This window comes from Dasypus novemcinctus, chromosome 9 (assembly GCF_030445035.2).
Source record: "Dasypus novemcinctus isolate mDasNov1 chromosome 9, mDasNov1.1.hap2, whole genome shotgun sequence".
Classification (NCBI taxonomy): domain Eukaryota; kingdom Metazoa; phylum Chordata; class Mammalia; order Cingulata; family Dasypodidae; genus Dasypus; species Dasypus novemcinctus.
In genome coordinates, this window is record NC_080681.1 from 122,176,748 (window position 1) to 122,195,875 (window position 19,128).

Below are 19,128 nucleotides of genomic sequence, written 5' to 3' on the forward strand. Positions count from 1 at the left end.
CGTGGAATGGAATTAGCACCACTGAAGTGTACTCTTAAAATGGTTAAAATGGGAAATGTGGTGTTATATATGTTGGTACCACAATTTTAAAACTAAAAATAAAAAAGAGGGCAGGGAAAAAAACTACCCTACAAGGCAAGTGCTACCATTCATGCTGCAGAGGAGGAACCGGAAGCTCAGAGGTTAAGTAGCTTGACTCCTGTTAGGACATAAACCTGCCCTTGTCTGACCCCAAGCCCAAACCCTTGGCACATCACAAGCCGAGCTTCTTGAGTGACAGAAGGGGTGCCTGTCTGTCTGTTTTCCTCTGAGACCTGGTCACAGGGCCAGGTCTCATTCACATTCTACCTGCAGACACTAGCCGCATGCCTGTGACGTAATACTTCCTTAATAAAAGGTGACCAACCGGCTGACCTTGCGGCCTGTGCAGATCGCATCAGAGGGGACCAGAGGCCCGAAAACCAGGCAGAGCAGTAAGGAGGGATGAGCGCTCTGCACCTCTATCACGACACCTGGGACAGCCGACCTGGCCCCAAATTACTTACCCACATATGCTCTCTCTGGAGCTCTCTGAGTCCCCATAGGCAGAAGCAAGGTCTGTTCACCTAGAGTCGATAACCAAGAGCCTGGGTGAAGCCAGCCCAGGGCAAGCTCTCAAGAAAGGTCCTTGACCAGGGGAAGCGGTGACTGGTGACCTCTGGGCTCCTCATGGCCTGGCAGTCCCCAAGCCTCCACGCAGCTCAGGGCTGAGGGAGCCTTCTGTCTGGAGAAGACTTGGGCTCAGCGCACCCGCTTACAACAATGCCTTCCCTGGGTCTCATCTCCCAAGGCCATTCATCTTGATTAGGTATTGGCAGCCTTGGCTGATTAAATGCCCTGCCATCCCCTCCTGTTTGTCTCTGAGCAAGGAGGTGTCAGGGATTTTCATTCTTCAGAAGGCTTTGACCTTGGCAGTGGTAAGATAGCCCTTGGCATACCCGTCTCAATGCTCCAATTGTCTGTCTGCACAGCCAGGGAGGTTGATTAAGGAAAACCTGGCTGACTCACTCTCTTGGGCAGCAATCAGGGGACTTTCTCCAGGCAGGGGAGGCGAGGACAGCTGTCCATCAGCACCTTGGTTTCCAAGGAAACAATCCCCTCTTAGGCCACCTCTTCCTGGAAGCCTTCCTAATTAGCTCTAGCCAGCAGCCCCAACCCTACTCTCAATGCTCCCTGGTTGTCAGTGACGATTTTGTACTTGACATGTGTCAACCTTCTCTCTCCTAACATAAGCACACTGAACGCAAAGTCTGGATCTTCTCTCTCCCAAACAGCCACGTGACTTCCAGTTCCAGGTGGTTCTCAACCAGCAGGTGGGGAAGGGGATCTTTTGAATCTGCCCCAGGTGGTCCCCCACATTCTCAGGGGCAGAGCCACTATGCAGTTTAGAGGAGCTTGGCCTCTGCTGCTCCCATGCTCCTCCTGCGTGCACTCTGACTCAGTGCCTAGGGGAGAACAGGAAGAAAGATAAAAAGTGCAAATGGGCCAGGTGGGGGTGCAGGAGTACATATTTAACCCGAGAATGGACTGTCCTGTCTCTTCATGAGTGGGAAGCTGTTTCTCTCCATTATCCACGGGAAAGCAGACTTTGACCTGAGATTTTGGCCCAAGCAGCCACAGCAGGTTAGACAAGTGGCGTTTAATTATTACCCCCTGGAGCCAGCCTCCTGGGGGTGCTGGAGGGCACAGGGGCAGAGGACCTTGGAGGAGCTACCTTGAAGGCCAGAGGGCCGGCAGTCCAGTGTTCACGCCGCTTTCCCCTGGTCCAACTCCTCGTCTCTTCCACCCTGCCTAAGGCTCTCTGCTTTCCTCCTGGGAGTACCACCAGCAAGGAGATGGCCATTCCACTCCAACCGGAAGCATCTCGTTGGCACCAGGTATGTGTACCACCCCCCCCCCAGGCCCTGGTCCACATCTGCGGGCCTGCGGCTCACCATTATTACCGCTTCCTTAGGAGAAACTCAAGGAGCCCCCTGCCCAAAAGCCTCGGTGGGACCAAGAAAATGGCAAAGGCAGAGTCACCTTGGTGTCCTTCTGCAGGCCCTCCCAGGCACCCACCACCATAAGCCTCCTCTCCCTTTCCTCACCACCCTCCCCCCCAGGGGTAGACCAGTTCTTTGAGTCCTTACATATAAGGCACTGCTGAGCATGCAAAGACAGAAAAACAACGAGCTGAACCTCACAATCAAGCAGACCAAGGTTTGCTCCATCACTGCTAACTGGCAACTCTGGGCAAGTTGAGTCATCTCTTTCAACTTCAGTTTCCCCTCTTCCATAAAAGAAAACTTAACACCCTCCCCACTCATGGGGTTGTCATGAAGTTTAACAGAGATCATGAATTTAGTGTGCCTGGCATTGGGAAGCGGATGTGGCTCAACTAAGAGCGTCCACCTACCAGATGGGGGGTCCAGGGTTCAATACCCAGGGCCTCCTGGCCTGTGTGGTGAGCTGGCCCACGCGCAGAGCTGCCGTGCACAAGGAATGCCGTGTCTCGCAGGGTTGCCCCTGCATGGGGGTGCCCCATGCTCAAGGAGTGCACCCTGCAAGGAGAGCCGCCCTGCGTGAAAAAAGCACAGCCCGCCCAGGAGTGGCACCACACACACACAGAGCTGACGCAGCAAGATGATGCAACAAAAAAGAGATGCAGTTTCCCAGCGCCACCAAGGGTGCAAGTGGACACAGAAGAACACACAGCGAATGGACACAAGAGAGTAGACAATGGGGGGAGGGGGCAAGGAAAGAAATAAACAAAATAAATCTTAAAAAAAAAAATACATAAAGTGCCTGGCACTGAGTGAGCACTCAAAAATGATGATTTCATTACTGCACTCATTCATTCATCCAACATTGATTCATTTAGAGGCTTCCAGGTGCCAGGAACAGGAGCTGGATCTTCAAGGACAAGTCACATCACAGCCAGATTTCCCTTGAACTCTCCTGTCCTGATGGCTCAAGCTCAGCTGACTGATGTGATGCCACCGTCTAAACTCTCACACCCTTCGGTCAAACCTAGAGGGTCCAGTCACACATATAAGTCAATTACCCAACAACTAGTTATTGAGTGCTGACTCTGTTGTACCAAGCACTGTGCTAGATGCTGAGACAGGGTGGTAAATAAAACAGACATGGGTAGCGGCTGTGGCTCAATCAGATGAGCTCCCATCTACCATATGGGAGGCCCTCGGTTTGTGTCCCGGGGCCTCCTTGTAAAGGCAGGTTTGCCCGCACGCTGAGGAGCACCGCCCGGCCCACAAGTGCCATGAAGCACCAACTCAGCAAGGTGACGCAACAAAAAGAAGGGAGACGAGCAAGGACACAGAAGAGCCCACAGTGAAGGGACACAGAGAGCAGACAGCAAGCAAGCCGCAAGGGGGAGAGGGGAAATAAATACAGAACGGACGGCAAATGGACACAGAGAGCAGACAGCTCACACACACACAAAAGCCACAAAGAGGGGCAGATAATTAATTAAAAAACAAAACAAAAAAACAGACATAGCCCTGTACCCCTTGAACTTACCACCTGCTGGGGCAGGCTGAACAAGCAACTAAGTAAGAGATGTTGACTAAATAATAGATGTCGAACACACATGCCATTCTGTTGCCCACCCTGTTAAACTCCCGTGAGACTCATGGGAGGGCAATTCTAAGCCAGGCTGGGGGAGGGAGGGCAAGGATATGGCACGAGTGCTGGAGGGTGGGCTTTATGGTGCCCCTGGAATTGCACCACCCCCTGTTCAAAGCCAGCCCCTCCAGACACATCAACCTCATCTGGAAGGCCTCAAAGCCACTTCCCTTTACACATGGCTAAGAGAGCACATGTGATCGACAACTTTCTGTCCCTCTCAAGACCCAAGAGCCTGCCAGAGTGCCCATGTGCTCTGAGCCATAGTGGCATCTGAGGTGGGCCGAGGGCACTGCAGGGGTCTGTGCCTTGCACTTGTAGCCTTTCCCCATCTCAGGAAACTGCTTGCAAGCCCTCCCCATGTAGAGCCAACCTCAGTCCTCGATACTGCCACAGGCAGGGACCCCGATGTGGGCAGTCACCATCTGGGACAGTCACTCATGGTGGGAGGAAGGGCAAAGCGCAAATGTCAACCAGCTGAGACCCAAGTGGCAGGTTTTGCCAGAGGCACTACTTTTACACCAGCCTGCACAGTCTGGAGCCTGTAATGAAAGAGGCTGACAGTCCATTAGCAGCGAGTGGCCCGCAAGGCGTGGAGGAAAGGAGCTGTCATCCACTCTCACTTCAAGGGCTTTCGAGGGTGAAATCAACTGTGTGTGCATGTTTGTGTGTGTGTGTAAACTAGAAAAAAAAAAAAAAGATATCAATCACAGCTGTGCCTGTTAAAATGGCAGGTAGAAAACAATCTGACACCGAGGAGAGGAAACGTCAACATTTTCCTTGTACTCTGTCCTCCCAACCCCCGAGGTCAGATCTGAGAGACAAGCCCGTAACAACAGAACAACTGTGTCTCAAGATTGAAAGACCCTTAAAGATCTTCTCCTCCAATCCCTCTCTGATACTTGGCCTTTTGCTACAGTGTTCCTGACTAGGACTCATCCTTCACTTGAATGCCTCTAGTCATGGGGAACTCACCGCCCCCCGGGTTGTTTCAAACATCCCACTTGTTGATTCTTACAATGGTTAGAAAGTTCCTCCTGATTTAAAAGCTTAAACTTGGGGCCATCTAAGTTCCACCCACCAGCCCTAGTTTTGCTTTTTGAAGTCACACATAAAAAGCCCAATTCCTCTTCCCAAAACAACCCTCAAGAGTATTTTCTCTTCCACGCAACATAGTTTAAGTACCCTTACCAGGCTGCCTACTGCTTTCTGGACAAGATCCAGTTTGTTAATAACATCCTTAAAAAACTGTGGTTCCCATACTGAGAGATGTAAAATTTCTGCCATGACTGTTACCAATGTGTAAACACACACATAGAAATAAAGCCTGTCTAACTATAGTTTCAGCAGTTGCACATATCCCAACACTTTGTCGAGTGCCTTGCTGAAATCCATGGCAAGTTCTTGATCTATCACCACGTTGCCTCTATTAAGACAAAGAAAATAAGAAAGAAGGTGCCCAGGACTGGGCCCGGCCCACCATGTGGGGTCTGACCAGTGCTGGGATGGGTAGGACTTCTGCCTTCCTTGTTCTCGACACTGCCCTCCTGTAAATTTCACATCAGCTCACATCACCCTTGGTGCAATCAGAGCCCAGCAATACTGCAAACAGAACTTTGGGCCAAGCCAAAGCACAGAATTTTGTATTTGTGTGAACATAGGTGAGACAGAATAGTAGGACAACCCATGACGTGTTTCCTCACTGCACTCCAGGAGAGGCTGGTATTGCTCTTGAGAGGCCCCTGGGTGGGATCTGTGCAAAGGAACTACAAGAGGAGGGAAAAAGGCAAGTACTTGGAGTGGAGGAGGTAGACAAAGTGGACCGTGAGGGAACGGGCACTCCTGAGACTGGGGTGGCAGGGATGGGTGCTAGCAGAGGCACTTGGAACCCTCCCAGAGCATCAGTGCCAGAGCCCAGCATCCAGGAACAGAGAAACAACCTAAGAGATGGTGGGTGAGTGGAATAAGGGCCCAGCACCATCATTGGCTTCTGGTCGATCCAAGAGGGAGAGAAAGGAGCCCCAATGACTGAGGTTGAAATTTACAGCCACCCCACTGAGGAGAAGAGACCTGACTCCAAGAAATAAAGATGTGTGATGTTGTGTCCCAGAGTCATGGACAAAATTCATCCCCACATAAGCTACTGCGGCCACTCCGTGGCTCTCTCCCCCTCCCTACTATTAGAGAATTGATATGGGGGACCCAAGAATGTTACATTTATTCATACTAACAATTTGTCCTTTGCACCACCAAAGCGGCCTTTTGATGTGGGAGGATCCTAATGTCTGTCATTTTATAACCTCTTCCTCTGAGGTTCATGAAACCGGTGATTTGGGCCACTGCATCACCAGAGGCCTCGTTCCAGTTGTTGATGGGTGGTGAACCCTGCCAAGCCGAGGGCGGGGCTCTTGGTACTAGGGGCTTCCTTCCCAGTTGACAGTGACAACACTGGCAGCTCGTTGGCAGCTCATTGAGTCTTAGAAATTTACCTAACTATACTATTACCCATTCCTCTGATCGCTGCCTTCTTCATAGGATGTACTGTCAAATGCCTAGGTGAAACCCAAATGTACTTGTTCTACTACTTGTTCCCAATCTCTCAGCATAGTGATCCTATGAAAAGAAAAATTAAAGAAGGAAAGGAGGACAAAAGGAAACAAGACTCCCCTGGCCCAGGTGGCTCCTGCCAAGCCTATACGAGTTCTAAGTGGTCCCGGCTGCCTTTTCTAAGGGGCTCATGAAACCCAGCCTAGAAGACATAAATCAAACCTTATCCAAACTCCATGGCCTGGTTTCCCTGAGATTTATGAATCAGAGTTTACAATCGGATCATAAGAGGAGAACTAGGAGGAAAGCAAAGATAAACCAGAAGCCAGACCAGTGATAAACATTTTTGTTCCTTTATTTTTTTATTAACAAGCCTAAAGAAAACCTTCACTGAATCAGGCGATGCAATACAAATTATGGTGACCTGTATAAAACCTGGCACCCAATTGGGCCTTTTGGAAATGTGTATATATATAAATATTCATTAAAATCTGCACCAGAACAGAGTGCATTGGCAGAAAAGGTGGGCCTGGTCTGTGGATGCAGGGAGCTCTCGGTCCTCGAGCCGCAGGGGTAAGCCCTGCTCGAGGAGGAGCCAGTGGAGCTTGTCTTTGCAGGTGGAAGCCCAATGACACCAGAACGGTGCCAGGAAGACAGGAGAGACAAGTGTCACCTCCTTCCCCTTGTTCCTAGGCACTGACCACTTGTCAAGGATTTGGGATCTCTAGTATACAAACTGCCTTTAACTTCAGAGGAACTTCTGGTATTTCCAAAAATAAAATCTCAAGTTGTGGACCAAACCTCAAGCAGCCAAATCGTAATCAAATCATCCTGATTTGAAGGAGTAAGAACTAGTTCTGACATCATTTTCTTCAGGCCAGTACCTTGAAATACCTATCAGAATGGCTATCATCCTCACAGAAAGAACAGCGATGACGCTCTCCGTCTGGTTCAGCGTGGGCCAAATATAACAGAGTGATTCTAGCTCAGAAATTATGCTTCATGGGCCAGGAAATGAGAAGCAGCTCCACTCAATGTTGGAGCCCCTCGGGTTTAGTACAACCTCAGTGAAGCCCTCAGTCTCTCTGCACAAGGCAACGGAAGCCTCTGGAAGAGGAAGAGTCAATACTGTACATCTGCCTTCAAGGATGAAGACAAAGCTCCTTCACAGCTAGGCCTGCATTTGGGCTGAAGGGGGCTCAAGGAGTCTGACCGCCCCTGACTTAGCCCAAGTAGCCAGGCTCCATGCAGGGGGGCCACACAGACAGGGACCTGACAAAAGGGAGGGCGGAAGCAGAGGAACATTCATTAAGAGAGGCACTGAGAAGGAAAAACGCTCTGTGGGCTTTAGAGCACGTAGATGCCAGTGCTTCTACAGTTCCAGGGTTCCAATAGTTACTGAAAGGCTGGGAGTCCTTGCAATCATTCTAGTGGTTTCTACAGAGGGAAAACAGCCACCCCACCAACTTCTATCTGAAAGAGACTGATTTTCTTGGCTGCCTCCAGGGTGTGTTTTTTCAGTTTTTCCTCCCAGCCCCTGGCTTGATTGTTTGGCTGCAGGGTGCTCTGACACTTTTCCTCAACTGTGGCAATACATGAGAGGAGAGGGGAAGGACAAAAGCTCCTGAATCACAATTTAGGCATAAAGCTGGGAACTACTCCAGGCAATCAATGAGGGACTCTCTCTCTCTCAAGAAACACGTAATTTTAGGAGCCGAGTGCTGAGAGTGAGCGATGGGCTCCTTGTGTTACTAGGGCACTGCCTGCACGAGCCATTACCAGCTCCTACAAGACTGAGAGAACAGAAGGACACCTGGCTTCGTGATTATGGCTCTTTCTGGATAGGAAACCATCAGGGCAGCTCCTTCACCAAGTCTTAGGGCATTTTGCATGAAACAAGGGGGAAAAAAATCTCTGCCGATTTTAGAGTGACCTGACAACACCCTCTAGTGGAAATTATAAATGAAACACGAACTGTGCATCCAATTTACCTTCTTCCAATATACGGTGGTTGTGAGACTTCCCATAAAATGGAAAAACTCAGCAGACATCTTTAGGATCAGAATAACAAAATGATGGGGGTTCACAACCTATCCCCAGGAAGTTCACTGCCAAATCACATCCCTTCTTGGTACTCTGACTTCAGCACCTTCTAAGAAGCAGAGGATATTGTGGAAGAGCTATTGGTCCCCTTAAAGCTTGGGCAGACTGCCTGCTGGCGCCAGGATGATGCCAAAGACGTAGAAAAGTCCCAGTAGGAGGTTGAGCTTGGCAGTCCTCTGGGGCAGTTTGTTGAAAGTCTGGCTTCGGAACTGCCTCTCTAGGGAAAAGGCCATGGGAATGGTGAGCAGGGGGAGGGCCAGGCTGATGGTGCAGCGCGTGGCCAGGATGCTGAAGATCAGGTAGGGCAGGAAGAGCAGCGTGGTATAGAGCACGTAGGAGAGGGTGGGGCCGATGAGGATGGCGAGCGTGACGATGCCGGCCTCCCGGTCGGACTCCATGTCCCTGGTGTTGTTGGAATGGAGGATGGCCTCAGTGCTTAGGGCCAGGGGGATGGCATAGACGAGTGGGAAGACCGCCAGAGAGCCCACCTGGACGGCGTAGGCAAACATCACAGCCAGAGGGCCAAAGGTGATGAGGATGACAAGGTCTCCCAGAGCCACGTACTTGAAGCCAATTCCTACGGCCAGAAAACCCAGAGAGCTGGTGTGAGACCAAGGGCAGGAAATGCAGGGACCGATCGTGAGGGGAAAGGTAGGCTGTTGCTGGCCAGCAATGGTGAAGTTTTAGGCCGTGGGTGCAGGCAGTTGCTCAGCTCCCTGCACACAGAGCAGAGCCTGGTTTCTTCCCCAGTGTGACAGAGGCATGGAAAAAACACTAGCCTTTCATCAGCCAGCTTGGTTATAGGGCCCATAATCCTAGTTTCACACTCAAGTTTTCCTTTCTAAGGCTCCCAGCAAAGTCCTGCAAAGTCCCACGACCTCTAGACTTTGATGGGTGAGCCAATGCAGGCTGGGAAAAGGCCTCCCAGGCAAGTTCTTTGGTTTCTTTCACCCTTCACCAGCCCCTGCCAGACATGGTACCTGCCTATAACAGCATTAGCTCAGTCCCTCTTTCCTTTCCACCTCCTTACTTTACGAGACACCCCAAGGGAATCAGAGTGAAAATTCCAGGGGCCCCAAACTCCACATAAGGAAGTGTTCACCCATACAGCAAGTAAAAGCGCTAAGAGAGCAAAGGTATAACACTGTTTCCCCACTCTGGCTCCCAAGAAATTGGGACTAAACCACTGCTGAGTCATCCTCATGTGCTGCCGAGCTACTTCAAGTCCTGTCTAAACCACCTGGAGATGTCTTTCAACCCTGCCCGGTTCTCTCCATCCTAATGCCATACCCCATCCCGCCTCACCCCTAACTCCAAGCCTGGACTTCTGCAAGCCCCTCCTCACAGGCCCATCGGCTTCCACTCTCCTAACACCCCCGTCCCTAATCTAATCTCCACACTGCAGTCAGAGTTTAAAAAACAGTAATCTGACAGCGCTCCCCCATACACACACATACACCTTAACCTCTTCTCAACAACTTGTCCTCGGGGTTAAAGTTTCAATTCTTTAAGCAGGTTCACTTCTGGCCTTGGCCCTCCTCTGCCCCACCTTGAGCTCTCCTCCTACTCACCCTTCAAATCTTTAAAGAACATTCCTACAGCCAGCCTTCCCTTACCCCCCAAGCCACGCTCAGTCCCCTAACAGCATGCTCCCGCACCCTCACTTCCACTGCTGTAAAACTTAATCACACTTTTAATGATTTAATCTGTCTTTCCTACTAAATTCTAAATTCAGTGATGGTAGGGCCTTGTGTCTGGCTTGTTCACAGCTCACCCCCCAACCCTGGGCACAAAGATGGAAGTGAACACAGAGCTACAGTAACAAGCAGCTGGCATTTGGGAACGAGGTCAGGGCAAATCTCCATGCAACTGAAATAGGTATGGTAGCAGAGAATGGGTGAGAAGCACCCACTGAAGGAGATGATCGAGGAATATATTGATAGGGAGCTTGGGAAACCTCCAAATCTAACCAAGTTACCACAGTGTGGCCTCAGGATCAGAAAATAAAGAAAACTATTGTACAGTCAATTGCATTTTAACCAACCTGGAGTGATGAAGGGCAATGGTCTACAGAAGATCTAAAAACATGGGAGCCAAGGAACAAAACTCAGTTGAAGTTTACCCTTCACACTAGGAATTGGGGTTCTCTGGTCCCCTGGGAAGGGCATCCCAAACAAGGCTCCTGATATGCTCCAACATTGAGCAAGCTACTTCTGCACTCCTAAGCCATCTTTTTTTTTAAGATTTTTTAAAAAATTTATTTCTCTCTCCTTGCCCCCCAAACCCCCCCCCCCTCCCAGTTGCCTGCTCTGTGTCCATTCGCTGTGTGTTCTTCTGTGACTGCTTCTATCCTTACCAGTGGCTCCGGGAATCTGTGTTTCTTTTTGTTGCATCATCTTGCTTTGTCAGTTCTCTGTGTGTGCAGCGCCATTCTTGGGCAGGCTGCACTTTCTTTTACGCTGGGCGGCTCTCCTTACGGGGCACACTCCTTGCACGTGGGGCTCCCCTACGCGGTGGACACCCCTGCGTGGCAGGGCACTCCTTGTGCGCATCAGCACTGCGCGTGGGCCAGCTCCACACGGGTCAAGGAGGCCTGGGGTTTGAACCGCGGACATCCCATGTGGTAGTCAGATGCTCTATCCATGGGGCCAAGTCTGCTTCCCCTAAACCATCTTCTGATAAGAGTTTGGTTGCCCGAGGACCTGCCCGCCAGGAGTAAGTTCCCTCCAGCAACTCCAGTTCTAAATTAGTCTAGTAATATCTCACATATTTAGGGGACTAAACCCACCCAAAAGAGATGCTGGAAGAGACTATTCCAATCACAGACCTAGCAAGTTTCCCCATCAGCCATTCTTTTTGCTCTTCCTTTACTTTTCTGGGGTCCCCAAGCAGACTTCAGGGCTCTGACTATGGAAGAAAACATAACGGTGCTACAGCTCTGACCTTGTGCTAAATCCTCCAGGAGCACCGCCTCAGGTCACTTGGCAAAAAATGACATATGCAAAGTTGAACAGAGACTTGTGCCTGCAAAGAAGCACCCTGCCCTTTAACAGGCCCTACACAAAAACCAGCTACAAACTCACTCCAGGGATGTGGAAGTCTGCTCAGCTTCTTGGAGGTAAAACGCTCCAGCATAATAACAGAACCCTTGTGGGGAGCCCTAAGTGTTGGCACATGGCCCAAGGCTGCTGCACTCCACCTGATTCAGAATGAGGCCACCTGGCGGTCTCCTTTTAGGTGTTTTCACTCCTCCCTACACCACTTTTCAAACTAGCCAGCACATATGAAATATTAGGCCAGTTCTCCACACAGCAGCCACAATCAATTTGTTGAAAAATGAATCTTGCCTGATACAGAGCAGTCAATCAATATATTGTTGAAAGAGTGAATAAAAGCCCATTCATTAAAATAAAGTTTCAAAGTTGGCAAAGATTTGGAGTAACTATAACTCTCGTACATGCTGGTGGGAATGTAGAAAAGTACAAGCACTTTAGGAATCAACTTGGCAGTTTCTCATCACCTTCCCTACAACCCAGCAATTCCATTCCTAAGCAACTAGACAAGAGAAATGAAACTTTACAGTCACAGAAAGACTTGACCATGAATGCTCACAGCAGCTTTAGTTAGAACAGCCAAACTTTGGAAACAATCTAAATGTCCATGAACAGAAAAATAGATAAACAAATTGTAGGTACAGTCGAATAATGGAATATTTCTCAGCAACAAAAGGAACTACTGATACATGTGGCAGGATGACTCGCAAAGCAGCATGCTGAGCAAAAGCAGCCAGGCGCCAGAGGCCATCCAGAGTCCATGAACTGAGGCCCTAGAACAGGTAAAGGAACCTATGTGAGAGCAATCAGAACAGGGCTTCCTCTGGACAGGGCTGGGAGGAAGCACGAGTAAGTTTTCCAGGGGTGAAGGAATGTTCTGCCATGCTAGGGGTGTGGGTTACACATCAAAATTTATCAAATGGGGGAGCAGGTGTAGCTCAGTGGTTGAGCACCTGCTCCTCATGTACGAGGTCCAGGGTTCAACCCCCCAGTGCCTCAAAAAAAAAAAAAAAAAAAGATGCTTCAGGTGTTGTTCCTACACAGACTCTGAATAACTAGCAAAACCTGGAAGTGTCATCTACTTCAGAACTTCAGAAAATAATTAAAGGATTGAAGTAACTGGACAAGAGCCAAATCAAGAAAACACAGCTTTAAAAATGGTAGGAACCAAAAAATAATAATAAATTAAAAAACAAACAAAAAATGGTAGGAGAAGCTCATGGTGCCCTTGCTGGCCTCTCTCCCACTTCCTCCGCAGTGCAGCATGGAGCCGGCCTGCTCTTCTATTATGTATCTCTTGTCCTGGAGGGAGCAGGATAACCCCTAACACAAAAAAAAATATTTAATTAAAAAAAAAAACCCTCATCAAACTGTAATACTAAAGATCTGTGCATCTTGTTGTATGTCAATAAAAGTTAATGATAGGGAAGTGGATGTGGCTCAAAATATTGGGTTCCCGTCTACCATATAGGAGGTCCAGGGTTTGATGCCCAGGGCCTCCTGGTGAGGGCAGGCTGGCCCATGTGGAGGGGCATACTGCCCAGGAGTGCAGCCTTGCGCAGGAATGCCGGCCAACGCAGAGAGCCGACGCAGCAAGATGACACAACAAAAAGAGACACAGAAGACAGACAATAAGGGACGTAGCAGAACAGGGAGCTAAGGTGGCACAAGAGAATGATCACCTCTCCCACTCCGGAAGGTCCCAGGATTGGTTCCCAGAGCCGCCTAATGAAAATACAAGTAAACACAGAAGGACACACAGAGAATGAACACAGAGAACAGATAATGGAGGGAGGGGGAAGAAAGGAAGAAAGAAATCTTTAAAAAAAAATAAGTTAATGACAACGTAAATCAGATCGTGCCATTACTTTGCTCAATGCACTTCAGTGTCATTCCATTTGGTTATTCAATGGACATTATGTGCTCACTACAAGCCAGGCACTGCTCTGGGCACCAGGGGTGCAGGAGAGCAAAAGACTGAAATCCCTACCCTCAGAGAGCTTCCCTTTTAACAGGGAAGATGACCAACAAAATAAGTACTTTATATGGTTCGTTGGAAGGTAACATGCTGTGAAGAATGACAGAGAAGATACTGCGGGAGAATGGCTGGGCATGATGCCATTTGAAACAGGGTGGAGAGCAAGACCTCACCAAGAGGCAACACATGAGCAAGTGCACGGAGGAGTTCATCAGGCGGACCACACAAACGGATGGGGAGAGCAGGCCACAGAGAGGGAACAGTGTCTACACAGGCTGGGGCAGGAGGATGCCCAGTGTCTTCCAGAACAGCCAGGAGGGCAGTGGGGCTGGAGCAAGGAGAGGAGGAGGAGGAGGGCAGGGCAGAATTGGGGGAGGGAGGGGAGGGTCCTGGGGATTAGGGTAAAGATCTTGGCCTTTACTCTGAAGTAGATGGGAAGTCACTGGGGAGTTCTGAGCAGAGGAGGAACACATCTGCCTTATTTTTAACAGGATTACTCAGGATATGATTTGGGAAGAGCAAAAAAGGGACAAGGGCAAATGCAAAGAGACCTGGTGCCGAGAGCCTGCCCCAATAACCCAGGGAGAGGTAATTGTGGCTCAGAACAGGGTGGTAGTGGCAGGGGATGGTGAGAAGTGCTCAAGATCCCAAATGTGTTCTGAAAGTTGAGTCAACAGGATTTGCTGAGGGATGGGATATAAGATGTGAGAGAGAAGCATTGAAGATGATGCCCATGATTTGAGGCCTGAAAGAACTGGAAGGATGAAGTTGCCATCATGTGAGATGGGAAAAGCAATAGGTATGGCAGTTTCCTTAGGGGAGAAGATCGGAGTTTGGTTTCAGATAAATTTAATTTAAGATACCTATGAGATCTCCAAGGGGAGTTACTAAGTAAGAAGTTGGACACATGAATCTGGAGTTTAGTGGAGAGATCTGGGCTAGAAGTATAAATTTGAAAGTCACCAGCTTGAGAAACAGATGTGGCTCGAGCAGATGGGTGCCTGCCTACCATACAGGAGGTCCCAGGTTCTGTTCCTAGTGCCTCCTAAAGAAGATGAGCAAGACAGCAAGCTGATGTAACAGGCTGGCATGGCAAGCTAACGCAACAAGAAGATGCAACAAAGAGACACAACAAGGTAACACAATAAGAACAAGCGGACAAGCGGAAGTGGAAATGACTCAAGCCACTGGGCACCTCCCTCCCACTTGGGAGGTCCCAAGTTTGGTTCCCTGTGCCTTCTCAAACAAAAAAGAAGACACACACACAATGAACAGACACAGAGAACAGAAAGCGAGTGCAAGATGACCGGGGGGGGGGGGGGGGGGGGGGGTGTTGAAATAAATAAATAAAAATAAACCTTAAAAAAAGAAAGTCATCAGCTTAATAGATGGCATGTGAAGCCATGAATCAGGCTAAGAACTCCAAGGAAGAAATGGAAATAGAGAAAAGGAGGTCCAAGGCCTAAGTTCTGGGGCCTCCAACACTAAGTGGGGGGAGTAAGGAGACCAGGAGGAGACACGGGCCATGAAAGACCAGCATGACTTGGCCCCTGCACCCCTCTTCAACTGTACCATCCTGCTCTTGCCCCAGCCTCCCTTTTGCTCACACTAACCTTTTGGTAGATCCTAGAACATGGGCTCTTTCCCAGTCCAGGATGTTTGCATTTGCTGTTCCTTCAGCCCTGAAGGACTCAAGACCCCATCCAGGCCCCAATCCCCCCTCATGCCTGGCATCTTATCCTTCAAGTCTTAGTTCACTTGTCTCTTTCACAGACAGGGCCTCTTCCCTCACCACCACCACATTATATTCTCTTCTATAGCAATAGCACCCTACTGAATTCCTTCATTGACCTTTTTGCAATTCTACAAAATGTACAACTGACTGCCAGGGCAGTCTCTTGGTTTTCCTCTTACTCCTCTGGATAGTCCTTTACCTGTTCCTTCCCTTCTCCCCTGCCTCCATGTTGGAGTGCCCCAGGGCTCAATCCTGGTCCTCCTCACTTCTCCATCAATACTTTCTCCCCTGGCCATGTCATCCAGTCTTACAACTTTCCTTAACTAACTGTCAATGACTCCCAAATAGCTATTATCTGCAGTCCAGACCTTTCCCTGGAACTCAGACCCTTATATCCAACTGCCCATTTAACATCTCCACTTGGAGATGTCCAAAGCCAACATCCTGATTTCCCCCTACCCCCACCAAAACCTATTTTACACTCAGCCTTCCCCATCTCACTTGATGACATCAGCCCCATTCTTAGTTGCTCAGATCAAAATATAAGTTAAGGCTAGTTCCTGTTTCTCTTCTACCTCATATCTAATCTATCAGCAAAATCTACCTTTAAAATATATTCAGAATCTAAACAAAATGTGGAATACACATACAAGAGAATAATAGTCTCAAAAAGAACAAACTTGATACACACTACTACATGTATCAACAGTGAAGACATCATGTTGAGAGAAATAAGGCAAACACAAAAGGGCAGACATTGTATAATCTCACGTACATGAAATAACTAGAATATGCAAATTCATAGAGAAAGGAAGAAGATACCAGGGTATCACGGGCAGGGGTGGGGAAGGGGAGTTAATGCTTTAATTTGTAGTTTCTGTTTTGCGTGATGGAAAAGTTTTGATAATGGATGTTGGTGATGGTAGCACAAACACTGTGAACGCAATTTATACCATTGAATTATATTCTTGAAAGTGGTTAAAACAGAAAATGTTGGGTTGTATATATGTCACAAGAAAATTTAAATATGTATATTATATATATATATAAAAACTCAGAATCTGACTACTTCTCACCTCCTCCCTCTGCTACCACCCTGATTCAAGCCACCAAACCTCTCTTGTCTGGATTATTTAATAGCCTACTTAGTCTTCCAGTTTATATGCTTGCTGCACCCCTTTATAAATTCTCAATATGAAAACACTGTCAGATCTTGTCACTCCTTTGCTTAAAACCATGTAATGGCTCCCCCATTTCAGAGTAAAGGCCAATGGTCTACAAACTTTATTTCCCACTATACTCTCCATCATTCCTCTACCAGGCACACTGGACCCCTTGCTTGTCCTCGAAACTCTCCAGGTACACTCCTGCTTTTGCACTTGCTGTTCCCTCTGTCTGGAATGCTCTTCCCACAGATAACTGCCTTAGCCGACTCCCTCATCTCCTTCAATTTTTGCTCAAATATTACCAGTTCATTGAGGCCTACCCTGATCAGTCTACTTAAAATAATCTATGTCCCCTTCCTTGTACTTTTTTCCCCCATAGAACTTACCTTCTCATAGATTATAATAAGGGTAACCAATTCATCCTGGTTTACTAAGAACTCTCCTGGTTTTATCACTGAATATCCCACATGCTGGGAACGCCCTCAGTCCTGGGGAAGTCAGGATGTTGGTCACCCTAATCATAATTTACTTATTTTTATTTTCTGCCTCCCCTTACTATCATATGTAGTAAGTTCCATAGGGGCAGGGCTCATTGACAGCTCTGTTCACCTAGAATAGTGCCTGGCACATAATAGGTGCTCAATAAATAGGGCTTCACCACCTGCTCATCATTATTTTAATCAGCCTGCTGCCAGCCATCACACACGTTAACTAGCAGAAAGCAATCAACTGTATAATTTTGCACTCTTCCAATTTAATTCCACTGAAATTAAATGCTGAAATTTTGGCATTACAGAGGATGACCAACAAGAGGAAAAGAGATACAAAAAAATTCCCTATGTATATAGTTGTATCCTTCCCAATATCCCTAAGCAAAGCCTGAATCTTCTCATTAGTTTAAAAAAAAAAATTTTTTTTTTTTTAAATCCACATGCCCACAATTAATGGATTTCACAGAACGTGGCCTAATTTTGAAAGAACTTTTGACACCCTGGCCCTGGTTTCTCTGCAAGGCAACCGTTTCCAGTACAGGCTAATAAGACTTACAGCAAAGGAAACAGGGCCAATTCTTACCTCCTGTGTAGAGAAAGGAGCCGGACAAGCCTCCAAAGTAGATGAGCGCTAAGTGCTCTAGTTTTAGCGGGGATAGGCAATAGAGGCAAGCGGCACATACGCAGCCCAAGGTGTAGAGGAAGACTCCAAACCGGACAACATCCTGGGGCTCCAAGATTCGGTCCACCAAGGTCCTGTCATCACTTTTTTTGTGATCAATGCCCTTGGAAAAGTCATAGTAAGTGTTAACCAAATTGCCAGCCCCGTGCACAGCCAGGACAGCCACGGCACAGCCCACCAGCAGCCTGGGATCCAAGACGCCCTGGGATCTATAGGCCAGGGCACTGCCCAGGGCCACCGGGCTGAGTGAAGCGCTGAAGCTCCAGGGCCGCAGGGCCAGCACGTAGGAGGCGCACTTCTGCCTCCAGAAGCGCTGAGGAGGCATGTCTGGCTCGGGGTAGCCGTTCTCCAGTGGGTCCAGGCCCCCCGCCTTGGCCATCTCTCCCTCCAGGATGCTAATCTTCTCCCCCGGAACGTGGGAGACCGCCATGGAGGGTGCACGTGGCTGAAGTCAGTGCTAAAAGGGAGCCACCCCCAGCCTAGCGACCGCCCCGGTGCGAGGAGGGGCGCGGCAGGGCGACCCGGCCTGACCTTCCTTCGGTTCCGCCCTGGGGCGGGGGCTGGGGAAGCGACGGGGACCGGGGGCAACGGCGACCCGGCCTTCCACCCACGAGGCCTGGCGGCGCCGCTCGACTACCTGCGGCAAAGCCTGTCTCCTGGCAAAGCCTATCTCCAGCCCCTAGCCCCGAACTAGAACCCAAGGCCGAGCTGCGGCTGCCCCATCCGAGCAACCGTGGCCGCCATCTTGTGCGCGGGCCTCGAGAAGCCCCTCCGGAAACAGGCGCCGGCCGCGCGGGCGGGCCGGGCCGGGAAGGGCCGGAAAGGGCCGGAGGGGCGGGGCGGGGCGGTGACCCCGCGGGCAGTGGCTCTCCGGCCACGCGGCTGTGCCCGGACTCGCTGGCAACAGCCTCAGGTAGCGTCTCAAGGACGACCACATGTGCTTGTGGCGCCGGGGCGTGCCGGCGCTTTGGCTCGCTGACATAGGATTCATTCGTTTATTCATGCGACATGCATTCATCGCGCCCCTGCTGCGATGGGACAGCAGTGACCAATCGGACAAAAATCCGGGCGCCCACTGAGGGCAATAAGAACGGTATCATCAGCCTGCCCCCTCCCCTTTATGTGATTGAAGCTCTGGAATGGGAAGTGATGCCTAATAAATTATTAGCCCTAGTAATAATCACAGCAGCAATAACTCCCGCTTTTTATTGTGCAATTTCCATATGTCATACGTTACCCGGCCTGCCTTTTTGTCCCTTAATCTCTAGTTTATTTACTTATTCCTGCAAATAACCGCCTGATCCCCACCCCACCAGGTGTCCAGCTCTGTTTTCATTGCCCATCTTGTGGGAGCTTATGGTCCATGTCTGTGACTGCTCTGATTCGCTAGGGCCAATCGTTAAATATTCAGGAATTCTGTGAGCTGGTCATTAAACACAGCCATTATTAAAAATTAAATTATACAAACTTCCAATTAAATTATATTAACAATAAAGGTAACAAATGCTCAAAACTCATCACTTCCTAATTATTTCACTACATTTTACCACTTAATGCTCTTCAGGTTATTCACTTCTATTGTATCTGTATGATGGAAACACTATGTAATGGTGCTACTGCAAATCATTTCTCAACTCTTCATCCAGTGACATCTGTTAGTAGCTTAACATCTGCCACAGTGGGAATACCTACCATCATGCAAATCAGCAA

The 19,128-nt window shown here is 49.0% G+C and overlaps 1 protein-coding gene across 1 annotated transcript; it reads right to left on the reverse strand.

Annotated features, from left to right (window-relative positions):
• Positions 1-6,541: 6,541 nt before the first annotated feature.
• Positions 6,542-18,407, reverse strand: UBIAD1 (UbiA prenyltransferase domain containing 1). Its single transcript, XM_004482540.4, has 2 exons — positions 17,320-18,407; positions 6,542-8,890 (listed from the first exon to the last, which is right to left on the reverse strand). Exons 1-2 carry the CDS (start codon positions 17,846-17,848, stop codon positions 8,403-8,405), a joined length of 1,017 nt encoding a protein of 338 aa, XP_004482597.2. The 5' UTR covers positions 17,849-18,407; the 3' UTR covers positions 6,542-8,402.
• Between the last annotated feature and the right edge of the window lie 721 nt (positions 18,408-19,128).

Bases quoted from the DNA above. Each gene is read 5' to 3' on its own strand.
- UBIAD1 (XM_004482540.4), bottom strand. From the start codon at position 17,848: ATGGCGGTCTCCCACGTTCCGGGGGAGAAGATTAGCATCCTGGAGGGA. The intron at 8,891-17,319 runs GTAAGAATTGGC...TTCTGGCCGTAG, and splicing joins CTCCTTTCTCTACACAGGAG to GAATTGGCTTCAAGTACGTG.